The sequence below is a fragment of the Pleuronectes platessa genome, chromosome 10, assembly GCF_947347685.1.
Source record: "Pleuronectes platessa chromosome 10, fPlePla1.1, whole genome shotgun sequence".
NCBI classification, from domain to species: Eukaryota; Metazoa; Chordata; class Actinopteri; order Pleuronectiformes; family Pleuronectidae; genus Pleuronectes; species Pleuronectes platessa.
The window spans coordinates 14,192,259-14,207,861 of record NC_070635.1 but is presented as its reverse complement, the minus strand read 5'-3'; the positions used below and the strand labels follow the sequence as shown (position 1 = coordinate 14,207,861).

Genomic DNA, 15,603 nt, shown 5'->3' with positions numbered 1-15,603 from the left:
CAAGCGGGTGGAGCCTGTTAATATCAAGGAGCCGCTCCACAGACATAACGTAACGGTTGAGATGGAGCTGCAAAACAAGCGCACCAACAAAAAGCTTTCGCCAACGTAGTGCATGTACTATCTCGTTTGGTGTCACTACTAGATAACGTCTGACATTAATGAGATTAGTGTGTCGGGACTCATAGTTCAGAGCAGATATAAGTAAAATCAAACAACCTTTAGATCGCCTCTGCTTACCGGTGCTTTGCTAGCTCTCTGTTCACAGCAGCGGGGAGACGACATGTCCGAGTCAGGCCACAGTCAGCCCGGGATGTACGGACAGGGGCGCCGGAGGAGGCGCCGCCGAGGAGACAGAGACGTCGGAGCCCCGGGGCAAAACCTGTCCGGGCCGAGCCGGGACAGAGAATTCCAACCGAGAGAAAGAAGGGTAACACAAACACTTGCTAATGGAGTCTGGGTTGTTGACACTGCTGGTGTGACTGGGTAGTAACTTTCACGTGTCTGATCAGGATGGGAGTGAGGATCCTCCAGGTCCACTCATCCAGAAGACCCCCATCATTCTTGCCAAGCCCCCCGGGGAAAGGGTACGTTGGCTGGTGACACACTCTAAACCCCGATTGCAATATTAGTTATTGAACATAAACAGTAGTGTGTTGCTTGGTAGATCTAAGTAGCACTTTGCTCTCAGGAAAGTCAGACTGGCCAGAAAGTAGAAGTGTGCATAAGACTGCAGTACATGATCGGACTTTATGTTATTGAATTTGACAGCAGTTACATTTACATTTTATTTGGAGGTGCTTTGAAGCCACAGTTCTTTGTAGAATTTAGGACTGCACTCACATTGCCGTAACAAACTAGATGTGCTCTCAAAAGAACTTGTACCAACAGTACACACTCACAGATATCAATCCCCAATATGTGCCTGAATTTTTCATCAAGAGCCAAGAATCAATCCTTGGTGAAATTGGTGAAAACATACAAAAAAAACTATCACAAACATCAAAAACACAAGGAAAGAGAAAAATAAGGCCTGGCTCCGCCCACGTTTACATTAGAGGGTTCTTCCCTGACCCATACTGCACCCTTCCACCCTCATGGTGATCTATTTAGTTGTTTTTGTGTAAGGCTGTTAACTATCAGACAAACAAAAAAACAAACACTGATGAAAACATAACCTCCTCTGTGAAGGTAAAGAGCACATAACGTGTGATTTATGTTCATCCTTTCTACCTCTCCACTCATGTGATTCATTGACTTGTGCTGTTAAATTAATCTTTTTTTAAGGCCAAGCCACTTGCGAATACATCTGTCAGCGGAACTCCGGTCCTGGAGAAGCCAATCATGCTGATGAAAGCCAGGGATGATGGAACAAAGACGGGGACCCCTTCAGAGGCGACAGCTCAGCCCTCTGGCACCGGGCCATCCAAGATAGAGAGAGAGGGACAGCGACCTACTCAGCCTGTATACCAGATCCAAAACCGAGGAATGGGTGCTTCTGCATCCAGCAGCGCTGTGGACCGTGAGTTATTGTAGATTTCAACAAGGAACAACCGAAATTGTAAATTACAAATTTTGCTAAAATGCTTACCAATACTCTTCTAGGATGAGATCAGTAAAGTCTACTTTTGTGTGGAGAGAAAAGAAAAGCAAATCTTGATTTTTTTTTTTTTTTTTTTTTTTTATAACATTCAGCCACGGTTGGCCAGTCCAAACTCCTCCCTCCAGAGAAGATGAAGCACAGCATTAAGCTCGTGGATGATCAAATGAACTGGTGTGACAGTGCCATGGAGGTGAGTATTCAATGTATTTAGTTGATTGTGGAGCCATTGTATTAAATATTTCAATACATTGTACCCACAGTACTGTTTTTACTCAGATGAAGTTGCTTTTTGTTGTGATGCGTTGCAGTATCTGAGGGACCAGACAGATATGTTGGTGGTGGGAGTAATTGGCCTTCAGGGAACTGGGAAATCTACAGTCATGTCCCTGTTATCTGCCAACACCCCTGAGGAGGATCAACGGTAATGTTCAATACGCCAACAATAAGCTCAAGCTTGTAAACTGCTCGGTAACACGTAAATGATGTCTGTTAATTATATAGCCATATTAAATCAGAATTTGCACTTGTCCAAAGTGAAAGTGAAAACATTTATAAAACATATATGTAAAATAATTTGGGCAAAAAGGATTTAAGCGTCTTAAAGATAACATTGCTGAAATTGAGGATGAGACTTTCCTGTAATAACAAAAAATGTCCTCTTGAATGTAGGAGAAAAATTATTTAAATTTTTTTACAGCTCTTACGCCCTTATCTGATGTTGTTAAATGCTTTGACTAGGATAGGTCAAAAAAGGAGAATAACCAAGGAATATAATATATTTTGTTTTTGCACATAAACAACTGTTATTGTTTGAATGTATAAATGTTTACATATAGTGTTTAATCTAAATTTCAGTTTAAGATTTCTTAATTCTCAATTAGAAGTGTTCCCATTCCATTACCTGTTTTCTTCCCTTTATCATTTTGTAATTTATATTCGTGCATTAAGTAGCAATACTCTTTCTGACCACACAGTGGACCCACCTGCTTCTGTATAGTCTTGAGGTGTTTTACCCAAACACATAGCGTGACACTGTAAGGAACTGATAAGACAGTATGAAAATTCCCTCTCCCATCTTCAGGGTCTGAGACTTGCACCCTTAGTAAGAGAAAGATTCATTACTAATACTTTGTGTTTGCTTGAACATGTCTTTACACAGGAGTTATGTATTCAGAGCCCAGACTCAAGAAATCAAGGAGAGAGGAGGGAACCAGAGCACAGGGATTGACTTCTTTATCACTCAGGAGAGAGTCATCTTCTTGGATACACAGGTAAGAATAAAATATTTAAGATACAGGGTGTGTTTCTATTTCTTTTTCTGCAGTATCTTTAATTTACTTGCATAATTTCCACAGGTGGTGAACTTTGTAAATAGAAATGTCACCTTAGAATAGAGAGAAGATGCAGTTTGTAAAGGTTGGAGCCTTCTGTCCGGTGTCTGTGCTCATTCCATTAATATTTGTGGACGTCCTCTACCTCGTTTGCGGTTATGGATTAAACAGACAAAATTGAATAGTGCCACCGGAAATTGTGGGCAGAAGTGTAGCCAATAGCTCAATCAAGACATCCATGAAACCTGAAGAAGAGATGTTAACAATTGTAAAACCTTTTGTGGACGGACTTTAAGACCTGGTGAGAAACTACAGGCGTTTATATGATGTTTCTTCACCCGCCTACTTCAGCCGCTTTTACCTCTTTCTTAAGTGGTATAGTATCCAGTGATGGGAAGTAGTGAAGTAGAAATACTTTGTTACTGTACTTAAGTAGATTTTTCACGTATATGTACTTTACTTGAGTACGAGACCCTAAAAGTCCGGATGTTGGTCGGGCTGCCTTGGTCGACCGGGGTCAAACAGGCTGTTCTGTTAACGATCCCTCCGCAGGTTGACCTTCAGAAACTTTGTCAAGAGTTTTACTTCCTCTAGATCAGCCATTCCCAAACTTAAGAATGCCGCGGCCCAATTTGAAAACTGAAAAATGTGTGCGGCCCACCCAGACTTTTAATCACAACTATATGGTCCACACACAGGACTAGAATCATACAACTTATTAATTTTACAACAAAGGCAATTGTATATGAACGCTGGCATATGCAATGCAAATCCAATAACATCTACATTTAAGCATAACAATTTGCAAAGCAGCCAATGTAAAAAAAAAAAAGAAGTCCAATTAGGGTTGTTGTTGTTATTGTTAAAAATATATTCTTACTGTTTTTATAACAGAGCATGACAAGGATATCCAGGAGAAGACAAACACATTAGAGGCGTAACCAAATATACTAAAGGCGTTTTAACTGGGCCTGCGACAGGTACTCACTTGAGTCCTTTCTGCGAGTCCTCTTTTTAGTTTTGAATGACTCAGTTGGACTTTCTGATTTCTGAAATATGGCCTGCAGCAAAACGAGACTGTGTCAAGTGATTTTTTTCTTCTCTCTACTAGCACTGTGCCGTCTGCCTTCTGTACTTTTACTCAAGTATGGCTTTCAAGTACTTTATACACCACTGATAGTATCACTACCTCCTCCACCGTCGCCATGTTGTTGGAAACTCTCGACTCTGCGCTGTCTTCTAGTGGATGTATTGCTTATCAAGCGTAGGACGCATGGAGGCATATAGGCAGTGATGATTACACTTCTCTTTTCATTTGTAAAAGCAGCATCTATGAGCCTCTGGATTGTAAAATAATCTGGATTTAGTTTGATGACAACTGGAGCAACAACATGTGTTTAAATGCCTTGTTTGTTGGTTTGTTTATTTGTTTCTTCAGCCAATGCTCAGTCCATCTATTCTGGACCACCTCATCAACAACGACCGGAAGCTGCCCCCAGAGTACAACCTCCCTCACACATACGTTGAGATGCAGGTCAGTGAGCAGCCTGCAGAGGGTGCTTCATGAAAACATAAACTATTGTTCCCTGTCAAACGGTTAAATGGTCAATTTAATTCTGTACACACACAGTCACATGTTACCACATTAATGCTCACTTCAATATGTTTACAGTCTCTTCAGATCGCTGCCTTCCTGTTCACTGTTTGCCATGTGATCATTGTGGTTCAAGACTGGTTCACCGACTTAAACCTCTACAGGTACCTACCTGTATATTTGATTGTGTAATACTAACTGTCCCATTCGCAAGGAGAAGCTAGCTCTTTGCACGACTCGGACAATAACTTGCATGTTCCCTCATCCCATAGGAATGTTGAGTATTTCATCTAGGATCTTGAGAGGATATTTGTCTTCTGCCTTTTTCATGAGCTCAGTAATGTTATGCCTGGTATGGGTTTTGTAAACAACAAATTCAGCCGAAAGCCAGACCTGTTGAAAACAAGTGAGTGTCCTGAAAATCAGTGAGGGGAACTATGTTATGGTCATAGCCAAAAAAAATGTTGCAGCCAAGTGATGAAGTATTTAGATTTACCAAGTTTTTAGTTTTCTGTGTCAGCAGAGCTTAGCCCTTCCATCAGTTTTCCATCCTTAATTTTCTGCTGCCTATCTGGGGTGGGGTTGCAGTTCAACAAAAAAAGTTGGATGTCCATCTCTCAGGCTACATTCTCCGCCTCTTCCTGGAGGAATCCCAAGGCATTCCCAGGTCAAATGAGTTAAGCAACACAGAAGGTTCTTGGTCCTACCTGGGAGGGTAGGGTCATAACTGTCAGACTTGTCTGGACGTGCGTAGAAGACCAACCTGAACCAACTTAACCAGCTCTTTTTAACATCAAGTTTCCCCACAGATATTCTTTGAATATATTTGGTGGATCTCATTCTTTCAGTCGTTACCCAAAGCTCATGACTATAAAGGAGGTCAGTAACAAACATCGACTGGTAAATTGAGAGGTAAGCCCCCTCTTCATCAGTGGTCCAGCACTGCACCTGTAAATCTCCTGCTCCATCCTACTCGCACTCATTTACAAGACCCCGGGATACTGAAACTCCTTCATTTGGGGCCGAAGCCTGAAGAGAGAAAGCCACAGTTCAATGGCAGAGAACAACGGCCTCCGATTTTGAGATGCTGACCCTCCTCCAAGCCGCACTGCACCTGCAAACACAGTCTGAAGCTAGCAGAATTATAAATCTGCAAATACCAGAGAGGAATTTTGGAGGCCCTCAAACCAGGGGCCACACCACAGCTGTGGATATCAGAAGCTGTTCATGGAAATCCCAAACACGCTTGGTGACGAGAGGGGACGTTGATACCCTCCCCTACTACATCTCCTCCACAGAGATGATCACACTGAAACCCCGAACAATTACCCAGTCCTGGTTTGCAGATGTTGGTACCACACAGGAAGTTTACTGTTATTTATGTGGTTAGGTTTCTTCAGACCGCTGAGATGCTGAAGCCTTCCACTCCGTCTGCAAGCCATGACAGCGCTGGCTCTTCAGGCAATGATGATGGAGCAGAGTACTATCCTCATATAGGTTTGTTAGGCAGAAACACGAACACGGTCTCACACACCAACCAGGTTCAATGCTCTTAAACTGAAAACCTGTTCTTGTTCAAACAGTGTTCCTCCAGAATAAGGCCAAGCGAGATGATTTCTGCCCAAGGAATCTGAAGAACATGCATATGGTGGTGGATAAATTAATGGCCCACTCCCATCTCAAATACAAAGGTACCATGTTAAATAAACCCTAAGTTGCCTCTTCAAACATGCCGGACCTAAACTCAGTCTATACTCATTCTATAATATGTGGATTGTCTTAAGGTACATTGTCCATGCTCGACTGCAACGTCTTTCCTGGCCTGGGAGCGGACTATCTGTCACCTGAGGTCAACATGTTCCTTCTTCCTGTGCAGGAGAATGATGGGGAGGAAAATCTGACCAAAGCAGGTTATAAAGACTTTATTATCACGTAAGAAAGAACCCAGTTGTCCTCCCGTTTATTGTGTAACGTGTGAATTAATCATGGTTCCATGTTTAGGGCCAGGGACATACCCGCTCTTTTCCCTGCTCCCGGGCTACAGAGGACACCCCTCCTTCTCCACCATGGTTTCTAAACTTCGCAGCCAAATACTGACCATGCCCCGCTGTCAGCTGTCCCACACCATCCTAACAGAGAAGAACTGGTAAACACACTTTCCCTCTACATGCTCTTCATTCATCTTTTCTCCACAATTGTAATGCCTGTCGCAACGTTTCAATATCTCGTTTCCACCGCCCTCTATTTTATAGTTTGGTGTAGTTCAGGTTTTGTTCACTTCATATAAATATGATAATATTAATATATTTTATAGTAAGGGCTGCGCTGGTGACAGCTAGGGGCTGGAGGCGTTGTGCATTAGCGTGTCTGTCCTATTCTTGTGAACATGATATCTCAAGAATTTCTTTAAATCTGGTACAATCGTTCAATTGGACTCAAGGATGAATGATTATGTTTTAGTGGTCAAAGGTCATGGAATCGGTGGCCTCACAAATTGTTTCTGGCCCTGTGATCTAAAGAACACCTCGGGAGAACTCTTTCAAATTCGTCACAAATGTTCACTTAGACTCACAGATTAACGGATTTGTGTGGTCAAAGGTCATGGTGGCCTCTTGAAAACATAGTTTTGGCCTCTTGAACATGATATCTTAAGTTCGCCTTTAGTAAAGTTAATCAAATTTATCGATTTCAATGGTGAAAGGTGCCAGTGACCACATATGATTCTAGAAAAATAATCTATTTTATGTTAATTCTACCTAATCTTTCACCCTAATGGAAAGAAAACTTCCCAAAACACAAATTTAGATTGTGTTTGTTTTACCCTCTGTCTGTTTGCTCAAGTTAACTATATTTGTCTTTTGGCTAATTAGCTGTAAACTTGAGGAACTGGTAGCTTAGTCCTTTGTTCATCAACACTCAGCTCCACACAAGCAAAGAAAAACCACCACAACTGGATTAGGAGATTGAAAAGTGGGACGTGGGAGTAGGGAGGGGCTGCCTTTCTGAAAGGAATGTGATGACTGTGTGCTCACTAGTGCACCTTCACTAGCCTCCCGCTTCCATTACGATTCAGCAGTGAACGATTCGAATGCTGAACAATACAGAGTCGTCGACGTCGAGATGTATCTAAGAATCAAGACATGTCCACAGCTCTACTGATCACCACTGTGCAGGAGACGTGGAGGGGGGGAGGGTAGAGAGGGTATCTGAACTCGACAAATTCTAATCTCCCGACCTGATATTTTGATTGTTTAGTCAATCAATTTTTTTTTTTTGAAAGGGAAGCTGTGCACAAACAGGAGTATAATATATATATTTTTTTATAGCACCCCAGAAAAAGGGCACATTCTTTCGAGGAAGAAAAAGGGCAGGGGTCCAAACCCCCTTTAATGCTTATGTGTGTACGTGCTAGATCTTGGTACTGTTTGTGTTATCCTGATCTTGCGAAAGGTTTTCCAGAGTCTGTATATCAGAGGCACAGTTGTTTTACTGTTCTACAAAATTTCTCTTTTTACAAGGTAGATGTGTTACAACAAGTATATTTAGGTGTGACACACGTCTTATTATTGAAATTGTCCTTACTAAGGTACTGTTAACCTAACAATGTTTTGTGAGTATGACCTGACCTGTTTGTGTTTCTTTTCTGTTTTTACAGGTTCCACTATGCAGCCCGTATCTGGGATGGGGTGAAAAAGTCCTCAGCACTGTCAGAATACAGTCGACTGCTCTGCTAACACCTCGGTTGAACTGCTGTTATATGCATTTGTGGTGGAACCTCGTATTTCCAGGTTTCAGATCACCTAAAGGGAAATGTGGTCCTGAAGTAGGGACCATTGTTCGGGCCCTTCAGGGAGTGACTAGAAGCTCGTCAGTGTTGAAGAGTTGCACGCAGGAGGACACTGCTTCTGTAGATGTTGGCGGGAAATACAATCTGCAGACTCTTGATGCACGGAGAGTCAGAAAGTGGTCTCTACCTGCCCCAGGATGTGGGTAAAAGAGGACAAATCAGTTTTTGTATATGTCTAAGCAGGATGTGGTAATATTTGTTTTGCAAGCCATATTCGCAATGTTGTACCTCCAGTTTTGATGTATTGGTAGTGTCCACGTTTTCTGAGATAAATATACAGCCCTCTGTAAAATTAGTATTTTCTTTAATACATCACTATAAGAGTAATAGGCAGTTACCCATGAATAAAAAGATACTTCAGCTAAACAATTATTTGTGTGTTTCTTATCTGCACAGTCAACAAACATATTTTGATCATTTTACAAGACAGAGTATATTGCACATAATGAAACCTACATCCACATCCTCAATTTAATAATTAACCAACAGGTGATGATCAGTTTTGGGATGTTGCTTTCACTTTCCAGAAAAGAGAACATGTTGTTGCAGCATGCAAACAGAAGGATTCGGTTGTCAAAGTGGGAGTGAAGGAGTTGTGTGGGAGTGAAGAAGACCACTCCCTCTAAAGAGAACCACTAACAGACATATCTCAAATCCAAGTCATTTCCGGTTTTAATTTATCAATGTTTTAATTTCCTGTTAAAACTCAAAATGAATGAAAGTGAATGATAGAGACAGACTGCGATAAACTAATACATTTATTATTTGTAATATGAAATGAAATTTAAAAGAATTTGTTATTTATACATGAAATGAATGATGAAAATAATACAATAAAACTACAAAAATCAATATTTAAAAGGATATCTTATCTGAATAATGAAATGGAAAAGAAATGAGATGCATGATAATTATATGCAGCAATGTTTACAAGGGAATAGTTTTGTCACTCTGCCTCTTTAGTAGGAAAAGTGTGTTTTTCTTTCACCAGTGAGTGAAGGGACGGACTCAGCCGAGCTTTTTTAGACTTATGTGTCTTGGCCTTGAGGTCCACGTTCTAATACTCTGTACTGGTGACAGCAGGAGGAGTCACAGGAGCTGGTGGGTACTTGAGAGGGACCCTCACCCTCCAGGACCACAGCCGGCTCAGCAGGAGGAGCTGGTGGAGGAGGAGTGAATGCGGACTCCTGATGAGGCTCTTGCTTCACCTCCTTAGCAACGGTGTGTAGTGGAAAAATGACTTGGTGTAGTGGAAAGTAGGGTGGTTGAAACCTACTTTATAGTTGAGCAACTTTTGGGATACCTTTCTAAGACTCCATGACCTGAAATGTTTATGACCTGAAACCTGTATGACCTTGTTCTCCTATGACCTTGTTCTCCTATATAAGATCATTATTTTTGACTGTTCTCCATCTTCACTCTGATATCCTTAGGACCTTCGGTGTGTTGATCCTTTCTGCAGAAAGCCCCTTATTAAATACACATAGACAACTTTGTTGTTTCCAGCCTCTTGTATTTCCAGATTTCTATCACAGGTGTTTGGCTCCTTTGTTGAAATCTGTGGTGGAAACAGCTCACAGATGTTCTTTGTTGCGATGGTGGTGATGAACTTCATCAGATCTACTGCAAAGCAGCTGATCTTCTCCATCAGGACGGAGGGAGTGAAGCTCCGTCTAACAATGTCCTGTATCGACTGGACCAGTTTGTCCCTGGTGCAGCGGGTGAAGCTGACTTCAGACGCTGCACGGACAGTCAGAAAGTGGTCTCTTCCTACCCCAGGACATGCCATGTGGGTAGAAAGAGCTGTTGAGAGAGTGAATGCATTTAACTGTATTTGTTTAGAAGGAGGCGCTGTTGCGCCTCATATGACAGGGAGTCACCTGTGACTGATGACATCACTACCTTATAAGGGGGATGTTACCACCCCTTTTCTCTCTGTTACCTGACTCTCACGGAGAGCAGTATGTTGTGAACACCTCTGCAATAAACAACGCCACTAGATAGATGGCTAAAGAAACGCACTCTGTTCATTAGAATCATTATATCGCTGTGCAGGTAGGCAGAAGATATAAGCCTACCTGTTAACAAGAGCAAAAATCATTTTTTTGTATATTTCTAAGCAGGATGTGTTAAAAAAAAATTTGCAAGCCATTATTTGCAATCTAATCCCTGCAGTTTTGATATATTGTTAGTGTGCACGTTTTCTGATATATATATACAGCCCTCTGTAAAATTTGTATTTTGAAGTAGAAGTAGCTTTCACTTTCCAGAAAAGAGAATATAAGCATCACATAATGATACCTACACCCACACTTTCATTTTAATAATTAATCAACAGGTGATGATCAGTTTTGGGATGTAGCTTTCACTTTCCAGAAAAGAGAACACAACATGTTTTTGTAGCATGCAAACAAAAGGAGTCAGTTATCAAAGTGGGAGTGAATGAAGGAAGACCACTCCCTCTAAAGAGATCAAGAGCTACTAACAGACAAAACTAAAAGCCAAGTCATTTATCCCTCACTGTCACAAAATGCTTCTCCTCCTGATCTTTGGGATTGTGCTTCTTCCGAAAGGTACGCTTTTATTCGATCTGTGATTGGATTTTCTAATATCTTTAAAAATGTTTGAAGAAAGAAGGAGAGTCATTTTCTGTTAACAAATTTGACTTTACACATGCTGCCAAAGAAAGGGGTCATTCAAGGTTACGGGTTTAACATCAAATATGTTAACGCCCCACAGAGAAATGTTACTAATTGTCATTTTTACTTCTTTCTGTTGTTTCTCTCTGTTCGTCATTGAAGATAAATTTATCTTCTCTGGTCTGTCTGACTTAACATTTTTTATTTCAGAGCTGCTATGCTCATAATTCAGGGTGAATGTACTTTAGAGTGAATGTTTACACTTAACATTTCTTTGTCAACCCCTAATTTTTTTTAAATTAACCTGAAATATCCATTCCCTCAGCTTCCACTTTAAAGTGTTATCAGTGTACACCTGATGCGTCGGGATCCTGCGTAGACACAGAACAGGAATGTCCATCCAATGGTTTTCAGTGTGGTGCGCTGAGAGTCTCCTCATATGCAGGTATGGTATTCTTTTGGTGCACTGTCCTTATTATTACATATCGGCAACTTCACAAGAAGTTCCTCATTTGTTGCAGGTGCTTCGAAACTCACCGACATCAGCATGAAAATGTGTGCTATGGCCGAGCAGTGTGTTGAGGGCTCGCTCAACTTTGGAGTCTCCAGGACGTTCATTACCAGCAAGTGTTGCAACTCCGAACTCTGCAACTCTCAACCTGCCCCAGGTAACCTAGATTTATTCTGTAATGTTTCTTGAGAGCTTTTCATGGTTTAAACCTGGCATTTAGTTGCATGGGAAAGAATTATTCAAAATCTAAAAAAACGCTTATCCTCCCTTTGACTGCAATAAAAGTTTGTACAGATTGCTGCGGTCATATTTCAGTTGTCCAAATAGAAACAGAAAAAAGTGACTTTACCAGCTAACCAATGCTAATTTTTTACATTTTATGTACAGGCTTTTCGTAAAATGAGGTTCTCTATTAATGTCTTGAGCTAACATTGACATTGTACATATCATTAATACTAATTGATGATGTCAGAACCTGAATCAGAACCTTGTTTAGGGCGGATATTAGACGTCATATGTGATTTTAGATGAGTAGATATGTTTATAAAAGATGTTAGACAAACAAGTCTCGAATTCCAAGACCAGCCAGTACGAGGTAAATTACTTTTCTCCACCTAGACATCTGCCATAGAGGAGCCCAGGGCACAATTCCCCAACTGCCACAGTAGAGCTGGACATATCTCTCTCTCTGTGTGTGTGCGTGTGTGTGTGTGTGTGTGTGTGTGTGTTTGTGTGGCGCGTCTGTGCCTCGGCCGCCCTCTACTGTCTAAAATGAACACAAACAATATGCATTCTTTGTTACAGAACCCGGGAAATCAACTCCCAATGGTAAAAAGTGCTTCCGCTGTGATGGACAGACGTGTAGTGGAACTCTAAACTGCGAGGGGAATGAGGACCACTGCATTTCAACAACAGGTGACAGGCCCACAGTGCTGATTCTATAGAAGTTGAAACATGAAGCTCACACTCTAACACCACTCTTCTTCTCTCAGTGGACCTCGGAGGTGAAAAGATGACCATGAAGGGCTGTGCCTCCAAAGTGATGTGCTCAGATTCTCAAATTGCACAGCTACCAGGGGGCTTCGGAGTAGGGCTGAGCTGCTGTCAGGGGAACTACTGCAACAGTGCCATCAGCACACGGGCCGGCCTCCTGCTCCTGGTGGCACCACTGGTCACTTGGGTCATGCTCTCTTAGTTTACAACAGCCTCACTGTTCAATTGTTCTTCTTCATAGTGCTTCAACCCCGTTACTTTACTTTGAACTGATGAAAGAAAAAGTATCAATTTAGCAAAAAAATATCATTAGGTTAAGTTCTGAAAGTGAGTTATGGTTCATATTGTCATTATTAACCTGAACATGTTTACATATCAGAGATATCAATGTATATGTTCTTAATAAAAAGCAAAATAAACACTTTTCTGCAAGAGTATATTTATGTGTTTTCTTTGAGATTTCCAAATCCTTCATCATTGTCATCTGAAATAGAGACACTCAGTTATAGAACTGGGGTTATAAGTTTACAGGAAGTATTGGAGTTTGAAGGTATCCCCAATGTTTTCAGTTTAAAATGTGTTATTGTGAGATTAACACCTCACAGCAGTCTCCCACCACATGCACAGAAACGGGCCTCAATGGGATTCAGGCATAAACTTGTTAAATGGCAACAAATGTCAGTTTATAAAAACAGCAATACGATGAGCCACAGACAAAAAAAGCATTTCATCATTATTTATTTGAATTTATTTATTAATTATGTTGCTTATCTTATTAATCCAATCAATTAAAACCAAAGAATTTTAACAAAGTAAATGTCATATGTGATTTGGTTGCTCTGTCTCCATGTTCATTTCAAAATCAGGCAATCTACTTATTAATCACAAGTGTTTGCTTCCTCTGTTCATTTTTTACCGTCTTCTTATCACTCAACCTTAAGTCAATATTAATTTGGTCTGTTTTGTGTGACAGGAACCGTGGGCTAGGTCTGCTCAGACAGAAATTGATGACAGAAACACTGCTGTTTTACCTCCCTTCGCTGTTTTGCCTGTCTTCGCCAATTTGCCTACTTTCGCTATTTTGCCTAGCTTCGCTGTTTTGCCTGTTCTCATTTGAGATATTGTTTTGTTTGCTATTTTTGAATTAGTTGCTTTATGTTTTATGTTCCATTTTGGGTAACTGATACTATAGGACTCTCTGTTTATTTCATTTAATTATATTAATTGATTTTCAAACCTAGTTTAGCTGTGTCAAGTGCCTGCCCCATTGACACGGGGCTGAGTTAGTTTAATTTTGATGTTCTTTTCTGAGTAGTTTGGGCCTTGGTTTAATTATTTTGTAACCTGATGGCTGCCAACCCCTATAGGTTCTTGGTATATTGTGTTTATTTGTATATTAGTTAATTTATTTTGACTGTGTTCCCTTATCCCTTTCAGTCGCTGAGAGCCGAAGGTAGTGGTGCTGGTGTCCCGGGTGGTGGTCTCCCCCTTTGTGTGCTTGTTCCCCCTGGTTTGATTTTCTTCACAATGTATGTGTGTGACTGGTCTTCACATGCAACTGGGATGAAGTTTTACTTTGGCTTTTGGGATCAGTCCTCCCTTGTCAACCCATCCCCCCATTAGTAAGCCTCAGCTCCTGATTATGACCCCCCTTTCCCCACCTCCCTTGTGTGACCGGATTTTACTCCCTTTAAGACATACTATTTTTGTAATAAAAATAATTATATTTTGATAAAAGAACCACGTCTCTTGCCTCAGTATAGTAAACCTGACAGCCTTGCTACAGGAATTACTAAAATCTAGATAATTCTTCAGGTGAAGTTCCTGAATTGGCATTGTCTGGCTGTTAATTACTTGATAAGGTATTATTTCTAACTAGCATTAAGCTTCCACATGTACCTAATGCCACTCTGATCGCCACACAAAACAATTGAAGTAAAAGGTGACTCCTTCTTCAAACGTGAAAGAACAACTTAAAGAGCCTCCATGCTGCTCCTGTGGTGTCACCCAAGAGTCCATAAGCCCAGACATTCAAATTTGACTCAAAACGAGATCATGACCATGGTTTTACCCTTAACGTCCTCTGTGGTCCACGTGTGAACGCGTCACTGGAGAAGGATATCAGAGGACATGTCTTTCAGCTTACGGCCTCCAAGGAAGCGCTGTCCTCCTCCTGACTCAGAGTCACCTGGCCATTTGCAAATAAAATAGAAGACTTCATCTGTCACACGGCGGTGGACTAGTGGCAGAATAATTAGACTATGGGCAGAATCGTGTTGACAATACAACATACCTGCCAGGACAACACCTGGATTTATTCCAAAGAGCACTCTCCCTACCCCCACTGTCTAAGTGCCCCTGAGTAAGGCACCTTACTCCCCCAACATCTGCTCCCCGGGCGCTGAGCATGGCTACCCACTGCTCTGTGTGTCCTGTGATGTTCACCAGATGGGACAAAAGCAGAAGACAAATTTCCCTACTCTGCATGTCGTGTGTGTTGTGTTTGGGATCAATAAATGTATTTTAAAAAGGATGAAATAAAGGGCTTGGAAAGCACAAAGTTGTTCAGAGAATTGACTCAGGAAAACTTGGCCTTAGAGATCACTGATGTTAAAAACCATGACAACGGCCCTTTCTGTATTTGGATTGTGTCTGGCTGAATGATGTTGGTGATGTGTATGTCACTGAATTAGGAGAATTTCAACCAGTTTTCTATGTGACCATTTTTTTCCTCTTTCTTCAGCCTTTGCCTTCCCTTGACTTTAATAGCTGATCCTCCAAAGCCCACACTTGATGACCCAACCGATTTTGAAATAGGCATAATTTTTTCTCCTCTTACACTTGTGCAATATAAAATTTGAATGTCTCAAATACAGATTATGTGTATTTTTGTAGGGTACAGGGGCTGCTTTGGTGGAGGTTCACGCCGCTGTGTTTCACATTTTCAATGTGAAAACATATAAATGTGTACATTGCTTTCTAATGTACAGAGAACAAAACATAATACATTTCTACAATGAGGATTTTTATTAAAATAGTGTGTTAAGACACTAAATAAACATTTACAGTCAATGCAGGAAAAATGTCA

At 41.1% G+C, this 15,603-nt stretch overlaps 2 protein-coding genes across 2 annotated transcripts; both read left to right on the top strand.

The window, feature by feature from the left end:
* The first annotated feature begins 51 nt into the window (after positions 1-51).
* smg9 (SMG9 nonsense mediated mRNA decay factor) lies at positions 52-8,741 on the top strand. The gene is made up of 13 exons (XM_053433232.1): positions 52-427; positions 510-584; positions 1,285-1,519; positions 1,693-1,790; positions 1,909-2,021; positions 2,760-2,871; positions 4,370-4,465; positions 4,604-4,689; positions 5,916-6,022; positions 6,109-6,216; positions 6,310-6,435; positions 6,527-6,671; positions 8,181-8,741. Exons 1-13 carry the CDS (start codon positions 281-283, stop codon positions 8,257-8,259), a joined length of 1,527 nt encoding a protein of 508 aa, XP_053289207.1. The 5' UTR covers positions 52-280; the 3' UTR covers positions 8,260-8,741.
* A 2,047-nt stretch (positions 8,742-10,788) lies between these two features.
* Positions 10,789-12,952, top strand: LOC128449890 (urokinase plasminogen activator surface receptor). The gene is made up of 5 exons (XM_053433233.1): positions 10,789-10,945; positions 11,337-11,456; positions 11,533-11,679; positions 12,327-12,437; positions 12,515-12,952. Exons 1-5 carry the CDS (start codon positions 10,903-10,905, stop codon positions 12,715-12,717), a joined length of 624 nt encoding a protein of 207 aa, XP_053289208.1. The 5' UTR covers positions 10,789-10,902; the 3' UTR covers positions 12,718-12,952.
* Positions 12,953-15,603: the final 2,651 nt, after the last annotated feature.